This window comes from Stigmatopora nigra, chromosome 9 (assembly GCF_051989575.1).
Source record: "Stigmatopora nigra isolate UIUO_SnigA chromosome 9, RoL_Snig_1.1, whole genome shotgun sequence".
Classification (NCBI taxonomy): domain Eukaryota; kingdom Metazoa; phylum Chordata; class Actinopteri; order Syngnathiformes; family Syngnathidae; genus Stigmatopora; species Stigmatopora nigra.
In genome coordinates this window covers 12,665,700-12,690,318 of record NC_135516.1, presented here as the reverse complement: position 1 = coordinate 12,690,318, position 24,619 = coordinate 12,665,700, and the positions used below count along the sequence as shown (strand labels likewise).

At 38.1% G+C, this 24,619-nt stretch overlaps 1 protein-coding gene and 1 long non-coding RNA gene across 3 annotated transcripts; one reads left to right on the top strand and one right to left on the bottom strand.

The window, feature by feature from the left end:
• Positions 1-471: 471 nt before the first annotated feature.
• On the top strand, positions 472-13,561 carry gpt (glutamic--pyruvic transaminase). The gene is made up of 11 exons (XM_077724318.1): positions 472-1,093; positions 3,895-3,984; positions 4,459-4,567; positions 4,727-4,860; positions 5,413-5,656; positions 6,503-6,582; positions 6,659-6,795; positions 7,284-7,458; positions 7,527-7,682; positions 11,374-11,486; positions 13,138-13,561. Exons 1-11 carry the CDS (start codon positions 764-766, stop codon positions 13,226-13,228), a joined length of 1,659 nt encoding a protein of 552 aa, XP_077580444.1. The 5' UTR covers positions 472-763; the 3' UTR covers positions 13,229-13,561.
• On the bottom strand, positions 7,519-24,253 carry LOC144201584 (uncharacterized). 2 transcript variants are annotated; one of them, XR_013327364.1, is made up of 6 exons: positions 24,079-24,253; positions 14,692-14,866; positions 11,479-11,582; positions 8,362-8,430; positions 7,808-7,858; positions 7,519-7,706 (listed from the first exon to the last, which is right to left on the bottom strand). It is a non-coding gene; the product is annotated as an uncharacterized LOC144201584 (long non-coding RNA). The 2 variants fall into 2 exon arrangements; XR_013327363.1 differs by having other exon boundaries at positions 7,519-7,858.
• Positions 24,254-24,619: the final 366 nt, after the last annotated feature.

Below are 24,619 nucleotides of genomic sequence, written 5' to 3'. Positions count from 1 at the left end.
TAGATTCAACAGTTTCTGGGAAGAAAATGGAAAGTTGTCTATGTTTTGCTTTTTTTAAGTGTTGCGTTCAATGTCGATAAACACTATCAGACTTGTTCCTCTCATGACCAAAATGTTGTCAAATACTATAATAATAACGTATTATTAATACTATGAAACTAATATATTGACATAAAAGGTCAAACGGCGTTAATTTAATGTAACAAAATGTGGTTTTTACGTGTTGAACGTACGAAAATGAACGTGGGACACATTTTGTACCCCAACCTCTTTAGTAGAATAAAAGGGGGTGAGTCCATAAAACGAGAAGAATCCATCCTTTATTTAATGTTTTATTTTGCTAAAACGCATCCATTGCATCTTAAATGTTGCGTTATTTTTGTCTGTGTTTGATTCGCCGGGTCCAAAACTTGCAGAACCGAGCCTGGTGCGTTGGATAGCGGCCTTAGAAGGGGAGGGCTAACCGACCCCAAAAAAAAAACAAGTGGGAGGGAGACACTTGCTTGAAAGCGATGCCATGTGTGCGGAATCAAATCCAACCCCCTCTTTTTTTCCCCAAAAAAGAAAAAAAATCCACCCCGTGGATGCATCGGAAGACCTCGAAGATTCTCTCCTTAACCATCGTTTCAAATTGAAACCAACTTTGGACTTTAACCCGTTTAAAGTCCATACGGGACTTTTCGCTCCAAGTGGCGGCTGCACTTGCTGGGCTACTCGTCGAATTTTTGGGTCCCGTTAACTTGACTCCGACATACTCAAGAAGATGGCAGCCGCCAGGATAGGGAGGCTGTCACCTAGCAAAGTTATCCGCCTTGGCTTCACTCGATGCCGGGCTCAAGTGTTAGCCGCTAGCGGCGTCGGTGTAGCGACGGTGCGTTCACTGACCTCTCGCCCTCTGTCCGTCAGAGCCATGTCCGGCCTGAGTGCCACGCGCTGCGGGCTGCCCAAGGAGAGCGTGGCCGAGAACGGCGCCTCGCCTCGGGGTAAGGTGCTGACCATCGACACCATGAATCCCGCGGTGAAGATGGTGGAGTACGCCGTACGGGGGCCTATCGTTCAGCGGGCTGTGGAGTTGGAGAAAGAACTCTCCGAGGTGAGCCATCTTTACTTTTTTAAAACTTTGAACGTGTCTTTTTTGGATTTTTTTTTTGGGCTGACGCACTTGAACGCATCAGCCATGTCATTAGGGACACCTGAGCAAAAGCTGACCATGTTCACTTTTTTTTTACATTACATTGTTTTATATTATAGACTTATCTTACTTTATATATCTTGATATTGAACTATTATGGTATATTTAAGCCGGGATGTAGTTAGTTAGTCTTTTGACATGAATTGGGCTTGTATGCCCTTATCTTTTTATGATTATTATGCCTTTGATGTGGTCAAAATATGCAAAAAATGCTGATGATTCAGTTTTTTTGTAAAATTAAAATATGCAAAAAATGCTGATGATTCAGGTTTTTTGTAAAATTAAAGGCAAAAAACAGACATGTTGCTGCCTTAAAATGCCCCTTTGTGTCTTTATATGTAGACACAAAGCAAAATTCAGGACATCATATACTTCAAGAATTTAATAGAAGTTGCCTTTCATCTGCTAACTACTATCATTTCCACCTTGTCGTCAAATATCGAATATCATTGTACGTACTCTAAGATCATTCCAAAGAATCAACACCATAATATAACTATTGCGTATGAAAAACACTAGGGATAGAAAAGATCGGGTTTTTAAATGTATTTGTTTACTTTTGTAAACAAAAATAACTCATTATTCGGAATTGACGACAACAAATGAACAAACTTCTACTTTAACGTTAACAAAAAGGTTTAAAAATGTATCTATATCTAATATACATTGGATGTTATTAAATTGTGTGGTTAAATGACGTTCCCTGGACTTATTAATATGCTTAGATACGTATATTGTAAAAGAATTGCCCCCATTTGGTCATGTGCCATGTAAACTGTCTTCTCAATGACAGCCTTGCGTTAATGGACGAGGTATATTTACCTTGTGGTGCTAAAAGCTTCTCGCGTTTGTCATTGGCACTCCAAAAATACCCGCGTTGACCACTTGGCATGTTATTCCTTGGATGTTTGTGTCTATATCCTCCTTGGCAAAGTCCATCTCTTAGTTAATCATTGTGGTTTTATCTCAACGGGCCTCTGACAACATTTCATCATCTTTTCCACTTATTTTTTTGATACTTTCTGAGCAGGTTAATAAAAAAAAATCGATAGATTTGAATTGTCCCGTTCACATATTTTTGCAGGGCGGCGCGCTGGTCAAGTGGTTAGCACGTCTGCCTCGTAATTCTGAAATTCTGGGTTCGATCGCAGAAACTCAAAACATGCCCGCTAGGCTAATTGTATGCTAAATTGACCTTAGCTTTTGACTGTTTGGTTGCTCATCTTCTTGTGCCCTGTGATTGGCTGGCCACCGATTCAGGGTGTTCGCCGGGATAGGCTCCAGCACCCCCATGCAAACCTTGCAAGGATAGTCTGGTCGGAAATTGAATTGAAGTGATAAATATTATTGTCATTATACAATAAGTATACTGAGATTTAAATCTTCACCACAATGTGCACAAATAATAATAAAAAAATATAATAAAAAATAGTAAGTAATAAATAAGTAATCAAAAATCAATAAATAAGTAATAAATGATCAATAAATAAGTAATAAACAATCAATAAGTAATAAATAATCAATACATAATAAGTAATAAAAATTCAATCAATAAATAAATTAATACTAAATACATCTTTAAATAATAAGTAATAAATAAATAATCAATAAATAAGTACTAAATAAATAATCAATAAATAAGTAATACAAATTACTGTAGTCACCTAATAAGTAGTCAACCACATAAATAAGTCGGAAAGAAGCATTCATTCATTTTCCCAACCACTTAGCCTCACACGGTTCGCAGGGGGTGCCGGAGACTATCCCACTTTTTGAATTGGATAATGGACTGTGAGAGAGTGACATTGTTGCGCATTCCTGTTCCCAATTAGCAGATTTTTTACCCTTTCATCCTGTTTCAAAAAGGCTTGGCACCCCCATTTGGCAATTTGCACATTGTTGCCTTTGTTTTTTTTTCCTCACGGCCATGCGAGCTGTTAATGAACTGAGGGGGGACTTCAAGGTCGACTTAGGGGCCCCTTTTGGTTGTCTCTTCAATAAAATGGACACCATTGTTGAGGCAAAAGGTCCATCGCTTCCCACCGTGGTTTGACTTTGTGGCGTGGCACGCTCCGGTTAACCTGATTGGTCCAGGCTTCTTTTCTCCCAGCTAACCAATGAGGGGCCACGAAATCCACACGTCCTCTGTAAAACTGGCTGTTTTGATTCCAGAGGAATGTTAGTTGTGAAAGTTCTCCCCCTGTTGCTAGTGCACCCCCGTGTGTGCGCGCCTGTGTTTGTTTGCGCAACGACGTGATCGTTAATGTCGCTTTTAAGTTACGGAGTGCTCACAGCTGATCCAAATTTGACACGGCGACCCAGAAATGCCTCAAAATGAATGACCAATGGCAGTAAAGCATTCCCAGTTCAAATAAGGTCGACTTGAGAACCACAAAGCAACAAAATAACCCCAAAAGAAACACCAAAAACGTAGTTTTTAAAGATTTTTTGGGAGATTTTTTGAAGTGTGTGAAGCTAAAAAGCTGCTAATGAAAATAAAAGCAACTTTAATGAATCCCAGCATGTTTTTTTTACCCGCAATGTTGTCAGCTTCTCTCATTTCACACTTGCAATCTGTTACCGTTTAACTTGGGAGTTTGGAATGAGCGTTAGAATGTAACAGCAAGTCGTGAGCCAAACCCCCAAAAATGCAACAAACAACAAAGCAAACTAAATTTTCTTTTTGCTCTGTCTTTTTTCAGGGGAGGAAGAAGCCCTTCAAGGAGGTCATCAAAGCCAACATTGGTGATGCGCATGCCATGGGCCAGCAGCCAATCACCTTCTTTCGGCAGGTGAGCTCCACCCATCTTTTAACTCCTACAAATACCAGATATTTGGATGCAATACTTAAGCATTATACACACTTAAGCATGAACTACTGTATTTTTGGGACTATAAGTATCAGGAATAGAGTGAAAATTCACTCTAATGTACAATAATATCTCATTTATGGCAGAAAATAGGTTCCAAAACTGCAATAGGTGAAAATCGGCAATGTAGAGACAGTATTTGATGGTCTCTATTTCATATATATATCAAAAGGTACCCTCTAGTGGCCAGTGAAGATATACTCCCTTTTTTAATATTTGAATATAAACTTTTCACTTATATTTGGCGAATCCGCAATAATCAAACCATAAAGTTGGGTTATGTGTGTGTGTTTGTGTACACATATATTTTTGTGATGTCCTTTTTTATTCCCACAATTGCTGTAGTGTCCTTTGACTTTGAACACCTTGACTTTGTCCAATCTCTGTCTCACCAAGGTGTTGGCACTGTGTTCTTACCCCGAGCTGCTCAATGTCGGCTCGTTCCCGGAGGACGCCAAAAGTCGTGCACGCCGCATCCTGCAGTCCTGCGGCGGCAACAGTATGGGTGCGTGCGCTTTTACAACAAAACGCCACCGGCTCATTTCTTTTATTGACAAATCATTTACTAATACGAAACAATTAGCCTTAGCGGCTAATCATAGACTATTTGGGGCCCCTCCCACTTGACTTTTGACCACTTTTGTCCTTTTATTTTCCCATCCAGGGGCGTACAGTGCCAGTCAAGGCATCGACGCTGTGCGCCAGGACGTGGCCCGCTACATCCAAAAAAGGGACGGCGGCGTCTACAGCGACCCGGACGACATTTATCTGACCACGGGGGCCAGCGACGGCATTGTGGTAAAGTACTTCTTTATTCTTCTTTTTTTGCCCCCCATTTAATCACACGCAGAAAAACTGCAACTTTTTCTGTTGGGTGTAATGACCGCGATTGACCACAGGAGGGCACTAAGTTATCATACTTGGAAGGTTTATAAAACAGTATTAGAATAGATATGATTCTATTATTGAATTGAATGCTTTTATTGTCACTGTATACATTTATAATGACAGTTAAAGTTTCACCACGAAGTAAACAAATAACAACAACAAACAAACATAAAAATATAATATAATAATAAATTTATTCATAAACAATCAATAAATGAGTACAGATTTGGCATTGGTTTAACATAAAAATAAAATATAATAATAAATGAATAAATCAATAAATAAGTACAAATTTGGTATTGCTGTTTGGGCTAACATAAAAATAAAATATAATAAATAAATACTTAAATAATCAATAAATAAGTACAGATTTGGTATTGCTGTTTGGGCTAACATAGAAATAAAATATAATAATACATTAAAAAAAGTCCAATTTTCTAAATGTTTGTTTTGTTTTTTTAGACCATGCTGAAGCTGTTGGTACGCGGCGAGGGCGCCACCCGCACGGGCGTCATGATCCCCATCCCGCAGTACCCCCTGTACTCGGCGGCGTTGGCCGAACTGGGCGCCGTGCAGGTCAACTACTACCTCAACGAGGACGCGTGCTGGAGCTTGGACATCGGCGAGCTACAGCGGGCTCTAGACCAGGCCCGGGGTCTTTGTGACCCCCGGGCTTTGTGCATCATCAATCCTGGGAACCCCACGGGTGAGTCAAGTCAAGTCGCTCCCCTTTTTGATGGAAAAACGCTTTTAGCACAAAAAAACTACAATTGGATTATTCTGTGGCCAGCTAAAGGTCTCCATGGCAACTCAAAAGAAAAATGATCTTGGTTAGATTTGTCGCACTTGGTCTCAAGTGGCCATTTAAAAAAAAAAAAGGAGAAAAAAAGGGCAACAAGGAGGCTTTGAATAGACGACGGCGCCAACTGAAGTAACCAAGGTGGCCATTTCATTACTTTTATTGTAAAAGAATGAATAATAACTCAGGGGCGTCCAACAGCGTTTTTTTATTAGACTCCAGCAAATTAGGAAAGTAGCATTGAATATGTTCCGTACTAGAAGTTTTAGTTGAGCCTGCATTCTGTTGCAGTTCATACCTTTAACACTAGTTATTAACTTAGAGCACTGGTGTCAAAGGGGCGGCCCGGGGGCCAAATCTGGTCCGCCTCATCATTTTGTGCGGTCCGGGAAAGTACATAAAGTGCAGACTTTCTGTTTTAGGATCAAATTAAAATGTAGAGTATAGATGTATATTAAATTTGCAGATTTTTTCCCTTTTAAATCAATAAATTGTCATATTTTTTAATCATTTTTTCTGGGTTTTTAGTTCAAAAATAATTTTGTAAAATCTAAAAATATATTTAAAAAAAAAGCTAAAATAAAGATTGTTTTAGATCTATAAAAATTGGAATATTCAGGGATTTTAATATAGTTCTTTTAATCCATTTATATTAGTTTTTTAAAGAAGACCCAGAGAAAAAGTTCCAAAAAAATAATGACTTCGTCAGCAGTTTTGTGGTGAACTTTATTATTATTTTTCTTTCCCTTTCAGGCCAAGTTCAGAACAGAAAGTGCATCGAAGACGTGATTCGCTTTGCCGCCAAGGAACGTCTGCTCCTTATGGCGGACGAGGTAAGCTCCTCCCATCGCCGCGCTCCGTCGCCCGCCAAAACGGACCAAGGTGGTTATTAGGGTGTCTGGTGGGCAGGTGTACCAAGACAACGTGTACGCCGACGGCTGCCAGTTCCATTCTTTCAAAAAAGTTTTGTTCGAAATGGGGCCCGAATACTCCAACACGGTAGAGCTGGCTTCTTTCCACTCTACTTCAAAGTGCTACATGGGAGAGTAAGTAGTATCTCATTTTGGCCTCTTTAAGCAAACACAAATCTCCATTTTTAGATATAATATTTAGTATTTTTTAATAAATGGATTAAAAAAACTGGATTAAAATCCCTGAATATTCAGTTTTTTTATGGATCTAAAACAATGTTTATTTTAGCTTTTTTTAAATATATTTTTACATTTTACAAAATAATTTTTGAACTAAAAACAGAAAAAATGGATTAAAACATGACAATTATTGATTTAAAAGGGAAAAATAAAGAAATTTAATATACATCTATTCTCTTTATTTTAATTTGATCCTAAAACAGAAAGTCGGCACTCATTATTTACTTTCCCGGGCCGCACTAAATGATGCGGGGGCCACATTTGGCCCCCGAGCCGCCACTTTGACACACCCTAGCAAAACAAAGTGAAAAATAATGTATTACAATAATCAGCTAGCTGCTTTTAGCCATAATACAGCTTCCTGGTTATACCTACCCCTCCAGATGTGGTTTCCGTGGCGGCTACATGGAAATCATCAACATGGACGACGAAGTGAAGGCCCAACTAACCAAGCTTGTGTCGGTGCGCCTTTGCCCGCCGGTTCCGGGTCAAGCGCTGATGGACTTGGTGGTCAACCCGCCACAGCCCGGGGAACCGTCCCACGCCCAATTCACCAAGGTACCGCCAAAATCAGATGTCTTTTCGTAGCTTCCAATTCTGATTGTTTTGTCTTTTTCGTAAATCAGGAACGCACGGACACTTTAAATGCCTTGGCAGACAAGGCCAGACTGACGGAGGAGGTGCTTAACGGCGTTCCCGGCATCAGCTGCAACCCTGTTCAAGGCGCCATGTACTCATTCCCACGTATTAGCATTCCGGAAAAGGCCGTCAAGGAGGCTAGGGTAAGTCCAAGTCTTTTTTTCCTCCTAAAAAGTCAAAAAAATGCTATTTTGTAGTTGAAAAGTAAGAAGTTGGAAGATGCAGGAATCGAACTAACAACCTTTTGCATTCTGAGCAAGTACTTTACCATTTGAGCTAAGATTCAACCACCTCTTTATAATCTATGCATCAGTGTGACCTGAAAATAGAGAAAATAAACAGTTTCAAAACCATAAATTCCACACTAGAGAAGATTGTGTTCTTGAAGTACTACTACTACTACTACTAATAGTGTGTCTTATATATGAAACTAATTTTACAATAGTCCATTCAATGAAGATACACCTTATAGTGCGTAGAATACAGTACTAAACATTACGTAGACTCCATGATACTTTTAATAAGTCTTAAAAAAACATACTACTAGTAAGAATAGTTTTACCACAAGATATTTTGTGAATGATGGCTGCCTGCCTCAATGAATTGGACGCATTAACGCCATTAAAGGATGATGAATGAATTGAAATTTTTCCGTGAGATGTTTAATGACATAAATCTGCTGGTATCTCATTATTTCAGCCGTTATTCATTTTCACTTTCCGTCCCATCGCTTTGTCAACAATGTCAGCGAGCAAACATATGGGGGCGTTATTATCAGCGCTAATCTGGACGTCCAGCTAAATTCAACGCTTCTTTGTTTACCTTTTGGCTTGGACTTGATAGCAAGGGTCCTGCCACATCAGGCGGTTGAAGAGGGGTCCTTGTTGCTGCCTGATTAAAAATAATAATAATAATAATTATTCCTACAACGTATAAGTTTGAAATCCAATGCTATTTTGCTAAGTAGTTAGGAATCATTTTTCCCTTAAATAGAAACAAAACTTTCCTATAAGACAAAATAACAAATAATACTATTTAATCTAATATAGTGGTGGCCCAGTGGATAAGTCATCAGTCTCCCGTCTCTTTGGGTGTGGGTTCAAATCCCAGTGCAGGCAAAGTTTTTCCCAATATTATTCAGGTAAATGAAAGAGATAAGAGTACAAGTACTACTGCTTACTCTCACAGGGTGATGGCCTAGTGGTTAAGTCATCAGTCTCTCACCTCTGTGGTCCTGGGTTCAATTCCTAGTGCATGCAAAGATTTTCTCAATATTATTCAGGTAAATGAAAAAGGTAAAAGTATAAGTACTACCACTTTCTCTCACAGGGTGGTGGCCTAGTGGTTAAGTCATCAGTCTGCCACCTCTGAGGTCCTGGGTTCAAATCCCAGTGCAGGCAAAGATTTTCCCACAATTGTTCATTTAAAAGAATAAGTATTAATGTCTAAGTGTTTAAGTGTATAAGTGTTCAGTGGTGGATGAAGCATTTTGTGAAAAAAATGACTAAGTGTTTCATCCGGTTTCCTTGGATAAAACGTTTCAACACCTATGTATAAGTGGGGCACGAGTTGGTGTAGTGGGTTGCACACTCGCCTTTGCACCGAGAGAACGTGAGTTCGCTTCCCGGTGTCGGCGGTTCACTGACCAAGCAAGCGGTCGAGGGTCGGCCGAAGGCCGACCCGAGAACGCCTTTCGCACATACAGCTCTATCAAGTGTCTTCCGAACTGCCGAAGGCAGTTCGGAATATAACCTTTTGCTGAAAAGTATGACTAAGTGTTTAATATAAATTAAAAAGATTTTTCTTTTTTTTTTCTTCTTCTTCCATTTACTCACCTACATTGTTTGGTGATCAACCAAATGACGAGAGCGGGAATCGAACCCAGGTCTCCCAGACGGGAGTCCAGTGTTCTAACCTCTGCGCCACCAAGTGGCTTACACTTTTCTCTGTAATCATTTGAGTGTCATGACAAGAAATCCACAGAAACAACTAAGTGAAAAAGTGTCCCAACCGGGATTTGAACCCACGCGGCCAGAGTTGTAGGGTTCCAAGGGCTGTGACTTACCAACTAGGCCACGGCACTCTTAGAGTATATCTGTCAATTAGAGATATATATCACTACTTCACACAGGCTAAGTGAGCAGATGGTAACATTAAAGTAAATATATAGAAACAACTCAGAATCATTAATGCCACATATATAAGTATATAGATATATATTTTATGTGTTATTTTTTAAATTCATACAATTTTTATACTATTTTCCAGCATGCTTTTCGATTACAAAGCTTTAAATTGTCAAAATATCTTATTTAGGACATATAATCAGCTTTTAAATTTCCGTGTCACAATGTAAAATCTCTTCTAGTTCTTTTATATATTATAAAATACCATTGAAATAAATAAAAGTACATCTCAGAACTTTTAATGAATAAATTGCTATACTTTGCAACACATTTTAGAGCCATCCTGATTAGCTTCTCGCGCACAAAAGGTCAACCCACCCGCCTATTGATTCCCGTTAACATCATCGATGACCCGATTGGCGTCGTCGGAGCCCCCGAACGACCCGTTTAACCACCACGCCGTGGGACGTCGTTAACGCCGCGTTCTGCGTAATTCATTAGACGTCCTCGTACATTGCCATTGAATCCCCGCGTATTGCTTTTGTCGCTATCGAGCGCCGAGACGTCGCATTGGAAAAGTCTCTGAAGGCCGTTTACTTCCGGGCAGACTGAAAAACATTTGTGAATACGGCTCAAGAGCCTTTCAGGTTCAATTAATTAGTTCAAATGTATTTTATATTTGAGTACACGTCGTGGTAGAGTGTTTAAAAGACTCACGCATAGGAGAAGACAAACTTTGCTGAGGGACAGCTTTTGTAATTCTATGGTTCCTTTTCAGTGTGGTTTAAAGATATAAAAAAATATCAATTGGTTTTGGTAGATTTATGTCGCAAAAACTGGATGGAAGTTTTTCAAAGTTAGGAACAAAGTGAGGGCCGGATTTTGCTATGGGCAATGAGGGCAAATGTGTTAGGGTGCAATCTATTTTGGGGCGCAAAAAAATGTATTATATGCAAATCAAAAGCCTTTTTTAAATTATTATTTTTTATTTTTATTTTATTATATTTAAAGTATTACGAGTTGTAAAAAAACTTTTATATACAAATCAAAAGCCTTTTTAAAAGTATTATTATTTTTTATTATATTATAAATATTACAAGTTGTAAAAAAAATCTCTTATATGCAAATCAAAAGGCTTTTTTAAATTATTATTTTGTATTTTATTTTATTATGTTATAAAGATTACAAGTGTAAAAAACATTTTATATTGAAAATCAAAAGCCTTTTAAAATTTTTATTTTATTTTAATTTTATTATATTTGAAGTATTACAAGTTGTAAAAAAAACTTTTATATGTAAATCAAAAGCCTTTTTAAAAAGTATTATTTTTATTTTATTTTATTATATTATAAATATTACAAGTTGTAAAAAAATCTCTTATATGCAAATCAAAAGCCTTTTTTTAAATTATTTTTTATTTAATTACATTTATTATATTATAAATATTAAGAGTTATTTTGGCTATTAATCCCTCATTTTCACGACTGTAAGCATAAGTAATTTGAAGGTAAGTTTTGTCGAAAAACTTTAGAATGCGCCTGCCAATTTAAATTATAATCAACATCTGAACAGATTGTATTTTTGTCTAATTTCTTTAGCCCTAGTTAAAAGAGCATGTGGCTTGCTCCCACGGTTGTTATCGTTTGTTACCTTAACATTTGGTGTTTACCTTTTTGTTTCAACCAATATCATTTACATTTGTTTTCAGGAATTGGGCCAACAACCCGACATGTTCTACTGCATGCGCTTGCTTGAGGAGACTGGCATTTGTTTAGTTCCCGGGAGCGGTTTTGGCCAAAGAGACGGGACCTACCACTTCAGGTACTATCCCAGACAGTTCTTCAATATGTGGAGTTGGCTTGCTCTCCCCCGGGCTTGCGTGGGTTTTCTCCGGGTACTCCAAATTCCTCCCACACCCTAAAAACATAAATGCAAAACCAGGGGTGTCAAACAGCTTAATTTGAGATCAAGCTTGCCGGACCAGTAAACTCATTGCAAAATTACACAAAACTAACAATAAGACCACTTTTTTTCCCTTTGTATTAGTGACTAATACTAATAATTAGTGCAAAGAATTAGTAAATTATCAAAATGTTTATTAACAGAATTCTCCTTTTACATTATGAACAATATATTATGAACAAAAGAATGACATAAGAACATAAATAAATGTCAATTCATGTTGTCTGCACGTACTAAAACACTGCGCCCCTAGCGGATAATACAAGAACTACACATTTTAAAGAAAATTCATATTTTTTTATGTACAGCTTTCTTCCCCGGGCCGTACCAAACCACCAGACGGGCCAGATCTGGCCCGCGGGCCGTATGTTTGACACCCCTGTGCTAAACTATATAAACATCCCATTTTCCCTAACTTTAACTAATTGACAGTTTCCCTCTTTATGCCCTGCGATTGGCTGGCAACAAATTCAGTTAACTGGAAAAGGCTCCGGCACCCTCGCGAGGATAAGCAGCACAGAAAATGAACAAGCCATTAGCTTGCGAGTACTACAACGGATATGATTATAAAAACGACAATGTGTCAATCATTAAGTTTGACTTCAAAAGGATGTAGGAATAGTAAACATACCCACACACACACCCACACAAACACTGATTTTAGCCTGTTTTTTTTCTATTAAAAAATGGCTAAGATCTTTAATAATCACTATCCTAAATGATGCTTTTGGGTAGGCATTTTAATTAATTCCTTTATGTATTTGAGTCCAGAGTGGCTAATTGACTCCGAGTCGATGGTATTTGTATCTGTGGCTACAAAATGAGGAGGCGAAGATATATATTTATATATTTTTGTGCTTTTTTAGTCGCTATCGAACCACTTCTCTTAACGGTGATCCTTCAAAGTCGGGGGAGGGAAATCTTTAAACGCTCCGCCGCTTAAGATGCCAGGCTTAACAACTTTGCTACAAATGTTAAAAAAGCCCAGATACATTTAATGCTGGCGTACTCTGCTTTGCTTTAAAAAAAAGTACTTCACTTTTTCATTGAAGTACTTTTTAATGGCCTAAATCCACTCAACTTGTGTAGTTCTCTAAAACATTTAGTTTCTATTCTAACAAACTTTCTACACTAAAATGACAACATTTTAAATGTTTACTGAACATAAAAGATTGACAAAATTTAGCTGCAATTCTTTTACCTACCACTAGAGGTGCCAGACTAAGAATACAGTAATACCTCATTTATCGCGGTTTACAGGTTACAAGATTTTCTGTGATTTTTTATGGTGTCTATTTAATATGACTTAACTTTGAAGATAGATACTGCCCTCTAGTGTCCAGTGAAATATTCTCCGATTGTGACTTGCCTTTTTTTCACGTTTATATTGTTATTTCTTTAAACTTTTCCTTTAGATTTGTCAATCAAAAGTTGGCAATGAAGTTTTTGACATGGTTTTTGAATTTTTCTGTCATTAAATATGAATTAAATTTAATATTTTCTTGTTTAGGATGACCATCCTGCCCCCTGCTGATAAACTGAAGATCCTCCTTAGCAAAGTGAAGGAATTCCACCAAAGTTTCACTGAGCGCTACTCGTAAAATCCCATCAAAAACTTGTGCCAAAATCCCTACACTCTATTTTTATTTTGTATTTTTTTGAAGTGCCTTCACATTAACACTTCTTTTTACGTTCGCACATGTCGAAACAAGGGCACTTAAAACAAAGTTGGCATTGGAATTGTTGTTGTACAGTATACTTGCTTGGTCTGTGCCAAGGTTTCTTTTTATTATTCAAAAAAAGGGAAAGTTAAATGAATGCTGCTTAAAAGAAAACAAATGTCAAATATTCATTGCAAATGGCCGTACGAGAGCGGGATTATATGGAGCAAGTGGGATCTGCATGACCAAAATAAATGTCATTCCTCCACCTGATTTTGAGCTATTTTCTTAATTGTGAAAAATTAAAAAGCAAGTTTTTACCATTGGCCTCTCACATATAGCCAAATTTTACCTTTGGCCCCTCAAATATAGGCAAATTTTACCTTTGGCCCCTCAAATATAGCCAAATTTTCCCATTGGCCCCTCAAATACAGCCAATTTTCCTATTGGCCCTTCAAATGTAGCCAATATTTCCCTTTTGGCCCTTCAAAAGTCTCCAATTTTTAAATATTCCCCTCAAATATAACCAAATTTTACCTTTAGCCCCTCAAATATAGCCAATTTTTACCTTTGGCCCCTCTAATATAGCCAAATTTTACTTTTGGCCCCTCAAATATAGCCTCATTTTACCTTTGCGCCCTCAAATATAGCCAAATTTTACCTTTGGCCCCTCAAATATAGCCAAATTTTACCTTTGGCCCCTCAAATATAGCCAAACTTTACCTTTGGCCCCTCAAATATAGCCTAATTTTACCCCTTGGCCCTTCAAAGATCGCCAATTTTTCCTATTGGCCCTTCAAATGTCTCCATTTTTTTAAATTGGACCCTCAAATGTAGCCAAATTTTACCTTTGGCCCCTCAAATATAGCCAAATTTTACTCATTGGCCCTTCAAATATAGCCAAAGTTTACTCATTGGCCCTTCAAAAGTAGCCAATTTTCCCATTGGCCCCTCAAATGTCTCCATTTTTTTTTAAAATTGGACCCTCAAATATAGCCAAACGTTTCCCATTGGCCCTTCAAATATCGCCAATTTTCCTAGTGGCCCTTCAAAAGTCTCCAATTTTTTTTAAATTGGCCCCTCAAATTTAGCCAAATTTTTCCCATTGGCCCTTCAAATATAGCAAATATTTCCCTTTTGGCCCTTCAAAAGTCTCCAATTTTTAAATTGTCTCCTCAAATATAACCAAATGTATCCCATTGGCCCCTCAAATATCAATAATTTTTCCCAATTGGCCCTTCAAATGTCGCCAATTTTTCCCATAGGTCCCTCAAACGCCATGCGGTTAACACTTTGGCCTCGCTGTTCTGGGGTCGAGGGTTTGATCCCAGCTTGTCCCTCACTCTATACAGTTTCCATTTTTTCGGTGCAGAAAACAAATGACTTAATTTTTGATGTCTTACCTGAGTTGTGTTTGCTGCAGTAAGGTAGAACTTTCTCGGGAACAAAGCGTCACGTTCCGTGGCTCGACGGACTTGAGTCCTAGTTGGGTGACAGCTAATCACTGCGGGCCATCACTTGGGTCATTGTTGCCATTGATTGCGGCGTCCGTTGCACCCGATGTTCCGCTAAATGTGACTAATTGAAAGAAAGGCAATAATCAAATCATTTTTCTCGGAATGCCTTTCAAGTGCTTTATGAAATCTTTACGTGTCAATCATAAGCAGCGTGCATTCCACAGTGGGAAACACAAACAATGCAACTATTTCTCATTTTCGCCATCTTGGAAAAATGGATTTGTTACAAACAAACATTATTTTCAACTCATTATTTTTAATTCATCATATCTTTTTCTCCAAAATTTCATTAAGTAGCATTTTTTAATAGCACCTTTGATTCCATTTTCAATTTTTAAATTCAACCAATAATTTTTTGACTGCATTTTCCGCACTATAAGATGCACCTTAGACTTTAAAAAAGGCCTTACTATACATGGTCTTTAAAAAAAAAAAAAAAAATGAAAAGACTTACTATACATTGTCATTTTAAAACAAAGTCTTACTGGTCGTTTTTTTTGTTTTGTTTGTTTTTTAAAGCCCGACTATACATTTTTTAAGGAAAAAAAGCATCTAAGTGAAAAGAAAAGGAATCAGAAAAAAAGATTAAAAATCATTACCAAATTTTTTCGTTAGTACCACACACACCAAAAAACAACCACCAAAAATCAACCACCAAAAAAAAATTCTAATAACTTCAGCCTAAAATAACCCAACATAAGTCTATCAAACAAAACCTAAATCTCCACCCATAGTCACAACCCCAGCCCAACTCCATTAAAAAAAGTACGACTTATACTCCACAAAACCCGGTCGACGAGTACTTTCCAAAATAACCCAAAACGGCAATTTAAAAGAGCATCTCGAGACTAAACCAAAAGTTGTATTTATGCAGATATCCCAACTTCGGCCATCTAAATGAATCCATCATCTTCATTATTGCGTGGGATGCATTTTGCCTAGACGGATGGTACTGCACTGTGTGTATTTTTGTGTGTATTCGTCTGTGTGTGTGTGTATATCGATGGGCTATACTTGGGGGGGTCTGAATCATATAGTTGGAAGGTTTTTTTTGGACTTGTCTTGTTCTTCTTCCTCCACAGTGGCTGTCAGCTTCAATTAAAGTTGACAAAGGCCTTCCAGAATCCTAATTGCGGCCCCGTCTTTCCTTCTTCCCCGACCCGAAGGTCCTCGGAGCGTTCGGTCCAGCGACGATGCGTCCCCGGGTGGGGGAAAGACCCTCCCCCTAACCAACTCCAAACCCTCCCGACGTCTCCGATTTAAGTGGGGTGGCTCACCCGCTGACACTAAAGGTCATCATTAGCCGGCCTGCCAATGTAAGAGGGACATGCGGGGAGAGAGCGCTGTCAAGTGGCTGTCTTCGTTATGACAATGACCACTGTTTTTTTTTTTTTTGGGGGGGGGGGGTCTGGCAACAGACATTTCTAGATAGGGTGACCTTCGATTGGCGGATTGTGGGAGGAATTCGTTGAATAAGTCGACATTTTTTTGTACTTTTGTCTTTCAGTTTTGGTGTGGACAGGGACGGGTTTGAGGAATTTGGAGGAGAGGACAATTTTGGTATGAAGTCAGCTGGGAAGGACTCCAGCACCCCCACAACACTGTTGAATATGAATGGAAAAGACCTACGATTCAAGAAAAAAAAGACTTAATGTACATTAATGTGTCAATTTTTTTGAACAAATAAGTGTTACTATACTTGGCCTTTTTTTCTTTAAATAAAAGTCTTACTATACTTAGTCTTTTGTTTCAAATAAATAAAAGTTTTACTATACTTGGTCTTTTTACAATGCTTAGTCTTCTTTTTAATAAAAAATGCCTTACTATACATGGTCTTTTTTCAATAAAAAATGCCTTATGATACTTTGTCTTTTTCTAAGAAAAAATGGGTATTCATTGTATTTATTTAAATGGTATTTAAATTAAAAATGCCTTACTATACATGGCTATTTTTTAAGAAAAAAACTATTTTTCTAAGAAAAAATAGGTATTCATTGTATTTATTTAAATTTTATTTAAATTAAAAATGCCTTACTATACATGGCTATTTTTTAAGAAAAAAACTATTTTTCTAAGAAAAAATAGGTATTCATTGTATTTATTTAAATTTAACTTAAATAAAAAAAATGCCTTACTATACATGGTTATTTTTGTAAGAAAAAAAAAACCTTACTATACAAGATCCATTTTAGAAAAAAATAAAAGCCTTACTATACATGATCTATTTTTTTTTACACTGAAAAAAAATTGCCTTGGTCTTTTATTTTGAAAACCCTACCATAATTCCTCTTATTGTCTCCAATATAGTCATTTTAACATATAAAAAAATACCCTTAGTATACAAACAAAATCTTAGCCTGGCCACATCCAATGAGATACTATAGGGCATCTTTTATTTTGAAAGGCTCCGTCGGGGGCCAGCCTTTGGCCATTTTAAGGCAAGAGAAGGGCAAGGATTGAAAAAGAAGGCAAATGTTGTCGAGATGCTGTGAAGATTGGGTGATAAATCTTGTTCTGATCAGGTTTCTGTGGTGCCCTCAGCCCTCACTCTCCTTCCAGGGGTAATTAATCAATCCCAGACTGCGGCCATTGATCGGAACCCTTCCCCCCGCCCTCAGTATGTTTACACTCCTCGATTGTGTTTGCCACTAAGCCCCCCCGACGCCGCTCAATCTCAGCCGCGGCGGATTGCGACACGGCACCCTCGGACGCTGTCAAAGCAAACAAAGCATCGATTGACATCTCCATGAAAATCAATCGACTTATTCTGTCTCCTTCATCTTCGGGCTTTTATCGTAATATTTTGCGCCTATTGCTGAATTATTTTTTCTTTTCTGTGTCTGGTCAGAGAGGCCTCCCCCTATGGGCAGAGACGACCTTTGACCTAGCCTCATTCACAATATAAACATTGATATGGAGGCCGTTGTGTACTTTTGTACATTAAACGAGGAGGGCTTTGATGTTGGACGGAAATAGATTCCTGACACATTTTCGTCAGAAAAATAAGCCTTACGATAAATGGTCATTTAAAAAAGAGCCTTACTATACTATGTCATTTTTTTAAGTTAAAAAACCTTACTATACTATGTCTTTTTTAAAGTAAAAAACCTTACTATACTATGTCGTATTTTAAAGAAAAAAGCCTCATTTTACTATGCAGTTTTTAAAGAAAAATGCCTTATTATACTATGCAGTTTTTAAAGAAAAATGCCTTACTATATTATGTCATTTTAAAGATAAATGGATTATTATACTATGTCATTTTTAAAGAAAAATGCCTTAATATACTATGGTGTTTTTTAATTTAAAAAAGCTTTACTATACTTTGTCGTTTTTAAAGAAAAATGCCATAATATACTATGTCGTTTTTTAAAGAAAAAAGCCTTACTATACTATGTCATTTTAAAGATAAATGCCTTACTATACTATGTCATTTTTAAAGAAAAATGCTTTAATATACTATGTTGTTTTTTAATTTCAAAAAGCTTTACTATAATACTTTGTCGTTTTTAAAGAAAAATGCCATACTATACTATGTCGTTTGTTTTAAAGAAAAAAGCCTTACTATACATGGTCATTTTTAAAGATAAATGTCTTACTATACTAAGTCATTTTTAAAGAAAAATGCCTTAATATACTATATTGTTTTTTAATTTCAAAAAGCCTTACTATTCTTTGTCGTTTTTAAAGAAAAATGCCTTACTATACTATGTCATTTTTAAAGAAAAATGCCTTATTATACTATGTTGTTTTTTAATTTCAAAAAGCCTTACTATACTTTGTCGTTTTTAAAGAAAAATGCCATACTATACTATGTCGTTTTTTTAAAGAAAAAAGCCTTACTATACATGGTCATTTTTTAAAGGGAAAATAGCCATACTAAGCCTGAATGACCATTTTTTGTTGCCAGCTTTAAGGTAATCGTACTTGACGTGACACTTGAAAAAACGGACAAAAAGGGGACCTATAAGCCTCGTTTCTCTCAGATGGCGGCGAGCATTCACATCCAGTGATTCACCTTCTCCTGTCGGCGGATGACGAGCGCAATCCGCCAAAAGCAAATAACCTGATCTTTTAATTGGGTTAGTAACTGGAAGCACTTGCTGGAGACGTTCTAAAAAAAGAAAGACGGTCCACAGAAGAAAAAGAAAGGACAACCTTTCGTGAAGACACAAATATCGTGAATGCTAATCACCAGAAAACAAACACTGATCGCTAACTATTAGCAAAATTTCGCTAACCTAAGCATTTCAACATAAATTCGTATATTTCTAATCATTCAACTTTTCTGTACCACATATCCTCAAAAAGTTTGCAGGGGTGCAGGAGTCCAGCCCCAGCTGAGGAGGCCGGTCACACCCCGAATCGGTAGCCAGCCAATCACAAGCCACGAAACAGACAACCAATCAACAATTCACAGTGTTCAACCAGCTAGCCTAGCTTAGCATGTTTTTGAGATGTGAAAGGAAACCGGAGTACCCAGAGAAAACCCACACGAACCTGGGGCGAAAACATGCAAACTCCACATAGTGAAGACCCACCTAGGGATCGAACCCTCGATTCTCGAACTGCGAGGCCAAATGTGATAACCACTTTTCCACCGGTCCACTATTTTGAATCATGTATAATTTTGTATATCATTCATATTTTTTAGTGGCACACCCACACAAAAAAATGTGATTATAAGATCAATATTAAAAATAATTTCTTGTCATTTCTTGTCAAAAATTACATAGTATAGTAAGGCTTTTTGTTACAAATTTAAGCATCCTGACTACAAAAAATGTCTTATAAAAGACTACTATAGTATGTTTGTTTGTTTTTGAAAGTTATTCCCTGGAATAGTTGTCCAACTAAAAGCATAAGTGTAACAAAATGTATTCAGATTTTTTTCCCCAAGTGAACTTTTGGAATCATTAAAACTTAACAATAACCAGGTTGAAGAGGGTCATTTTGTAATCAAGACTGTATTGTCTCCAGCCTTGATGCAAAGCACCATGGGTAATTAACATCATGGCTGGGATTTTGTAGCTTGAATGAAAAGAAAAAAAAAAAAGAATAAACAAAAAAAATGTCCACCACGGTTACTGGTCTGCGTTGGACGTGGCGGGAGCAGCTTTGAGTGGGCGGCGTGATATCGCAATCTGCTCTCCCTCCTGTTGAGAGCAGCCTTTGGCTTTGCCCTTTTTTTTGCCAACAGCCCAACAAGAAAGAACAAGAAAAAAAGGAAGAAAAGGACAAAAGCGTGACTTCTGACTCAAGAATAGTGACAAAAATTCTTTGGCAAAGTGGCGGCTCGTAGGCTAAAAGTAGCCCGCTGGCTTGTTCTATCATAAGGTGTCAAAGTGGTGGCCCGGGGGCCAAATTTGGTCCGCCGAATCATTTTGTGCGGCCCGGGAAAGTCAATCATGGGTGCTGACTTTCTGTTTTAGGATCAAATTCAAATGAAGAGTATAAATTTATATTGAATTTGCATATTTTTACCCTTTTAAAATCAATAATTGTCATTTTTTTAATCATTTTTTTCAGTTTTTAGTTCAAAAATAATTTTGTAAAATATACAGGTTTAACCAAAACTTATACAGTAAATATCCTCCAAGTAGACACTTTTTTTTTTCCCTTTCTAGACAATATCTTTGAAAGCTTTTATTAGGGAGCAACAGTGTCACCTTCTGTTGTCTCCCACCTTCTCAAACACCTTCTGTTATGGTGTCTGCAGGTGTATCACATACGTCATGTGACCCACCTTGACTCTACCCCGGCCTTTTCATTAGGTACACTTAAGATATGCCATGCACTTAGATTACGATGCAGACAAATGCAAAAAATAAGTTGAATCTAACCTTACACTATACTTCAAACTCCGCCCAGTCCTCTTAGAGCACTGGTGTCAAAGTGGCGGCCCGGGGGCCAAATCTGGCCCGCCGCATCATTTTGTGCGGCCCGGGAAAGTAAATGATGAGTGCCGACTTTCTGTTTTAGGATCAAATTCAAATGAAGAGTATATGTATATTAAATTTCCTGTTTTTCCCCTTTTAAATCAATAATTGTCATTTTTAATCATTTTTTCTGTGTTTTTAGTTCAAAAATCATTTTGTAAAATCTAAAAATATATTTTAAAAATTCTAAAATAAACATTTTTTTTAGATCTATAAAAAACTGAATATTCAAGGCTTTTAATCCAGTTCTTTTAATCCATTTATATATAAAAAAAATCTAAATATTATATCTAAAATAGTCCAGCCCACATGAAATCAAGTTAATGATAAAGCAGCCCGTGAACCCTTGACATACAGAATAATAACAATACATAATTCTACTTTTCAGCTACCCATGTCAAAACAAAACAAAAATTAACCCATTAGCACCCACAGCGAATAATCATGTTTCAATGACAGCAATAGACGTCCAAAGTGGGAGGAGCTAACTACCAACTAGCAACCAATGACTTAGTGATCCCCCCCAAAACTCAACACCCCCCCCCCCCAAAAGGAATCTCATCACCCTTCACACGGCATCCATATTTCATGCGGCATCTCCGTCTCGCGGACTCCTCACACATTCTATTAGACGATCCGTGCTCTATGTTTTATTCATGTCCTCTGAACATCTGCTTGTCCAGATGTCAGGAATCATCAGACACTGCCCCCCCCCCCCAAACCCTCCAAACCCCCCCGGGGACCCCCGCTTTGACTGGCTGTAAATGAACGTCAAAAGCGGCTGTCAGGCCCGCCGTAAGAATCTTCCCTGACTTTTTTTGGCCCGAGGTGAGCCCACTTTAGAAGTCGAAAATGGACGTCGACGGCCATTTAAAACTATTCTGCCGCGGGTTTTGAACGCCGTTTGCCTTCCGTGAGGCCCGCCCTGACTCAATGGAGTCGTGGAGAGCGGAAAAAAAGGAGAAAAAAGAAGAAAAATGTAGGAAAAAAGGCAAAAGGAAAAGAGTCTAACAAGAGGCCGCTGACTGACTCACCGGCGTGGCAGTATGTCACACTGCGCCTTTATGTACTATATTCTCCTTCACGCCCGCTACTTTCACCCACTAAAAACGTGTTCTTTTCTCCAAGGTGATTAACGTTGCCATTTTGGTGGAGAAAAACATAAGACAACACTAAAATGTCAACAGAAATGGTTATGAAAGGAGATGAGATTTAGATTTATTAGTAGAGATAAGAATCGTATAAAAAGGCGCGGTAGAGTAGGCGGATTGCGCGTCGGGCTCGCAGTTCGGAGGCCGCGGGTTCAATCCCGGTTGTATGGAGTTTGGATGTCCTCCTCCCTGGGCTTTCGTGTTTTTTTTCGGGTACTCCGGCTTACTCGCACGTACCAAAAATATGCATGCTAGGCTAATTAGATGCTAATTAGATGCAAATTAGCCCTTAAGTATGAGTGGGGTCGGTCCTTTGTCTCTAAATGCCCCATGATTGGCTGGCCAAAAGTTCAAATTGTGTCCCAATTGGTGCCCATAGTTGGCTGAGATAGGCTCCAGCACCCCTTGGGGACTTTTGTGAGGATAAGTGGTTCAGAAAATGAACTATAAAAAAATATTTTTACACATTTAAAAACTAATGAAGTACACGACACCCCCAAGTTCGCCTTTCAAGTAACACAGGACTCACTCAAGTGTCAAAGTGGGATTAAAAGTAAATTAAATCAAATATAGCAGTATATATTCCCTCATATCCAACAATACAATTCAGATTACCATACACAGATCACAATTAATCCCAAAATGACACTTAAAAACTATTATTTACATTTTTGTGTCTCACTTTTTGAAGAAAAACTGAAACGGGGTGGCACGGTGGATCAGTGGTCAACCTGTCGCCCTGACAGCAAAAAAAAAATGTAAAAAACCCTAAAGGTCTTTCAAATATTTACCGCCTTGACATTGTTTTCCATCTTGATTTTTCGACTTTTTCCCAACAATTTGCTAACGCCCGCTCGCAAGTTAACGTCCCTCCCATCCATCTCCCCACCTGGCGGCTGGCTGAGTGACGGGCGGCGCATCCGAGAACACATCATTATTTTCCCTCCATAAGAATCGGCCCTTCATCGCTCAAACTTTTAAAAGAGGGAACAAAAAAAAACAAAGGAAATTCTCATGGAAATATCCCCCTTTTTTAATCTCAACGGCCCGACCCTTACGTCGATGAGATGGGCGTCCCCGTTTGTGCAGTTAAGAGTCGGAAGGCGCTAAAGGCTAATTTGAGCGAGCGGGATAATTGATGGAGCGACGGGTGGGTTTTGATTTGACTTTCATTTGGTGTGCTCGTCAGTGCGGCGTCATCCTTCACTGCCTGTTGGCAGTCACTCCCTCCTTGGTTTCACTTACTCCATAGATTTTCCTCACATGATAAATTGGACTCAGGGAGCCGCTGAGCTGTGACCTGCTGGTGCCAGACCACCGCGCCATTTTTTCCCCAACTACTTTAATGTCTCTAATTAGCCCTCCACATGACGACCTGACTATCTTCCTAAAAAAAATTTTTTGGGGCAAGTGTTTAGCAAGCCCGCCTCGCAGTTATGGGGTCGTGGGTTCGATGCCAGGTTGATCATTACTGTGTGGAGTTTGCATGTTCTCACAGCGATGGCATGGGCTTTCTCTGGGATGGCATGGGTTTTCTCTGGGTACTCCAGTTTCCTCCCATATGCCAAAAATATGGATGCTAGGCTAATTGGATGCTAGGCTAATTGGATGCTATGATAATTGGATGCTAGGCTAAATTGTTCTTATCTATTACTGATTTTACTTTAACATGTTAGCATAAAATATAGAATATTAAAAAAAGTTTTAATAATGATCTGTAGGATTAGTGGTGAGCACACCTGCCTCGCAGTTATGGGGTCGTGGGTTCGATCACACATCATTCCTTACAGTGTGTGGAGTTTGCTGGTCGCCCCAGGCTGGCGTGGGTTTTCTCTGGGTACTCCAGTTTCCTCCCACATGGCAAAAACATGGATGCTAAGCTAATTAGATGCTAAATTGTTCTTATCTATTATTGAGTTTACTTTAACACTGGTCCTATAAGCACAATTGTTTACATATTTTAGCGCTAAATAATTATGATTGATATATAAAACGATAAGATTAGGTTTTAAGTGATTGGTTAGTGCGTCTGCCTCAGAGTCCTAAAGTCGAGGGTAGTTGACAGTGAGCTGGGATAGGCTCCAGCACCCCATGCAACCCTTATGAAGAGTATTAGCAGTTCAAAAAAATGAATGAATGACCACATTTGTTAAAATACGTAGAACGTAAACAGTAAAACATACCTTGAGAAAAGAGGGATTGGATCCAAAGTATGGGGAAATCCTCAATTTCAATTTGGATGGGCTCCAAATTTGGGACTTCTAGTTAGAAGGAGGCCAAATAAGTTGCAAGAATTGGAGAACTAAATCAAAAAGAGTTGAGACAAAACAACACATGCCTGGTCAAGACATACATACAAAGCTGATGGGTAAACACAATAGGAATGTCAAACAACAAGGCTGGAAGGCATCAACTAATCAGATGTGAATGTCAGTGAAGTGACATTCGAGTTTTCAATTCAAACTCAACTTACAAGTAAAATAAGGGTTGACATTTTTACATATTTCTTACATTTATGGGTGGAAAAATACTGAATTCCAGCATTCATTTTAATTGTCATGCTAAAATATTAAAATAAAATTACACTTACCTTGGACAAGGCTATGCAAAAGTTGACAGTAAATACATTTAATCCTTGATGAATTATTTCTGCAGTAGATTTAGAAAGGTTTTGGAACTTTGTGAGTCTTGACAGTCTATTTTTTTTTCATAAAACAAATCTGA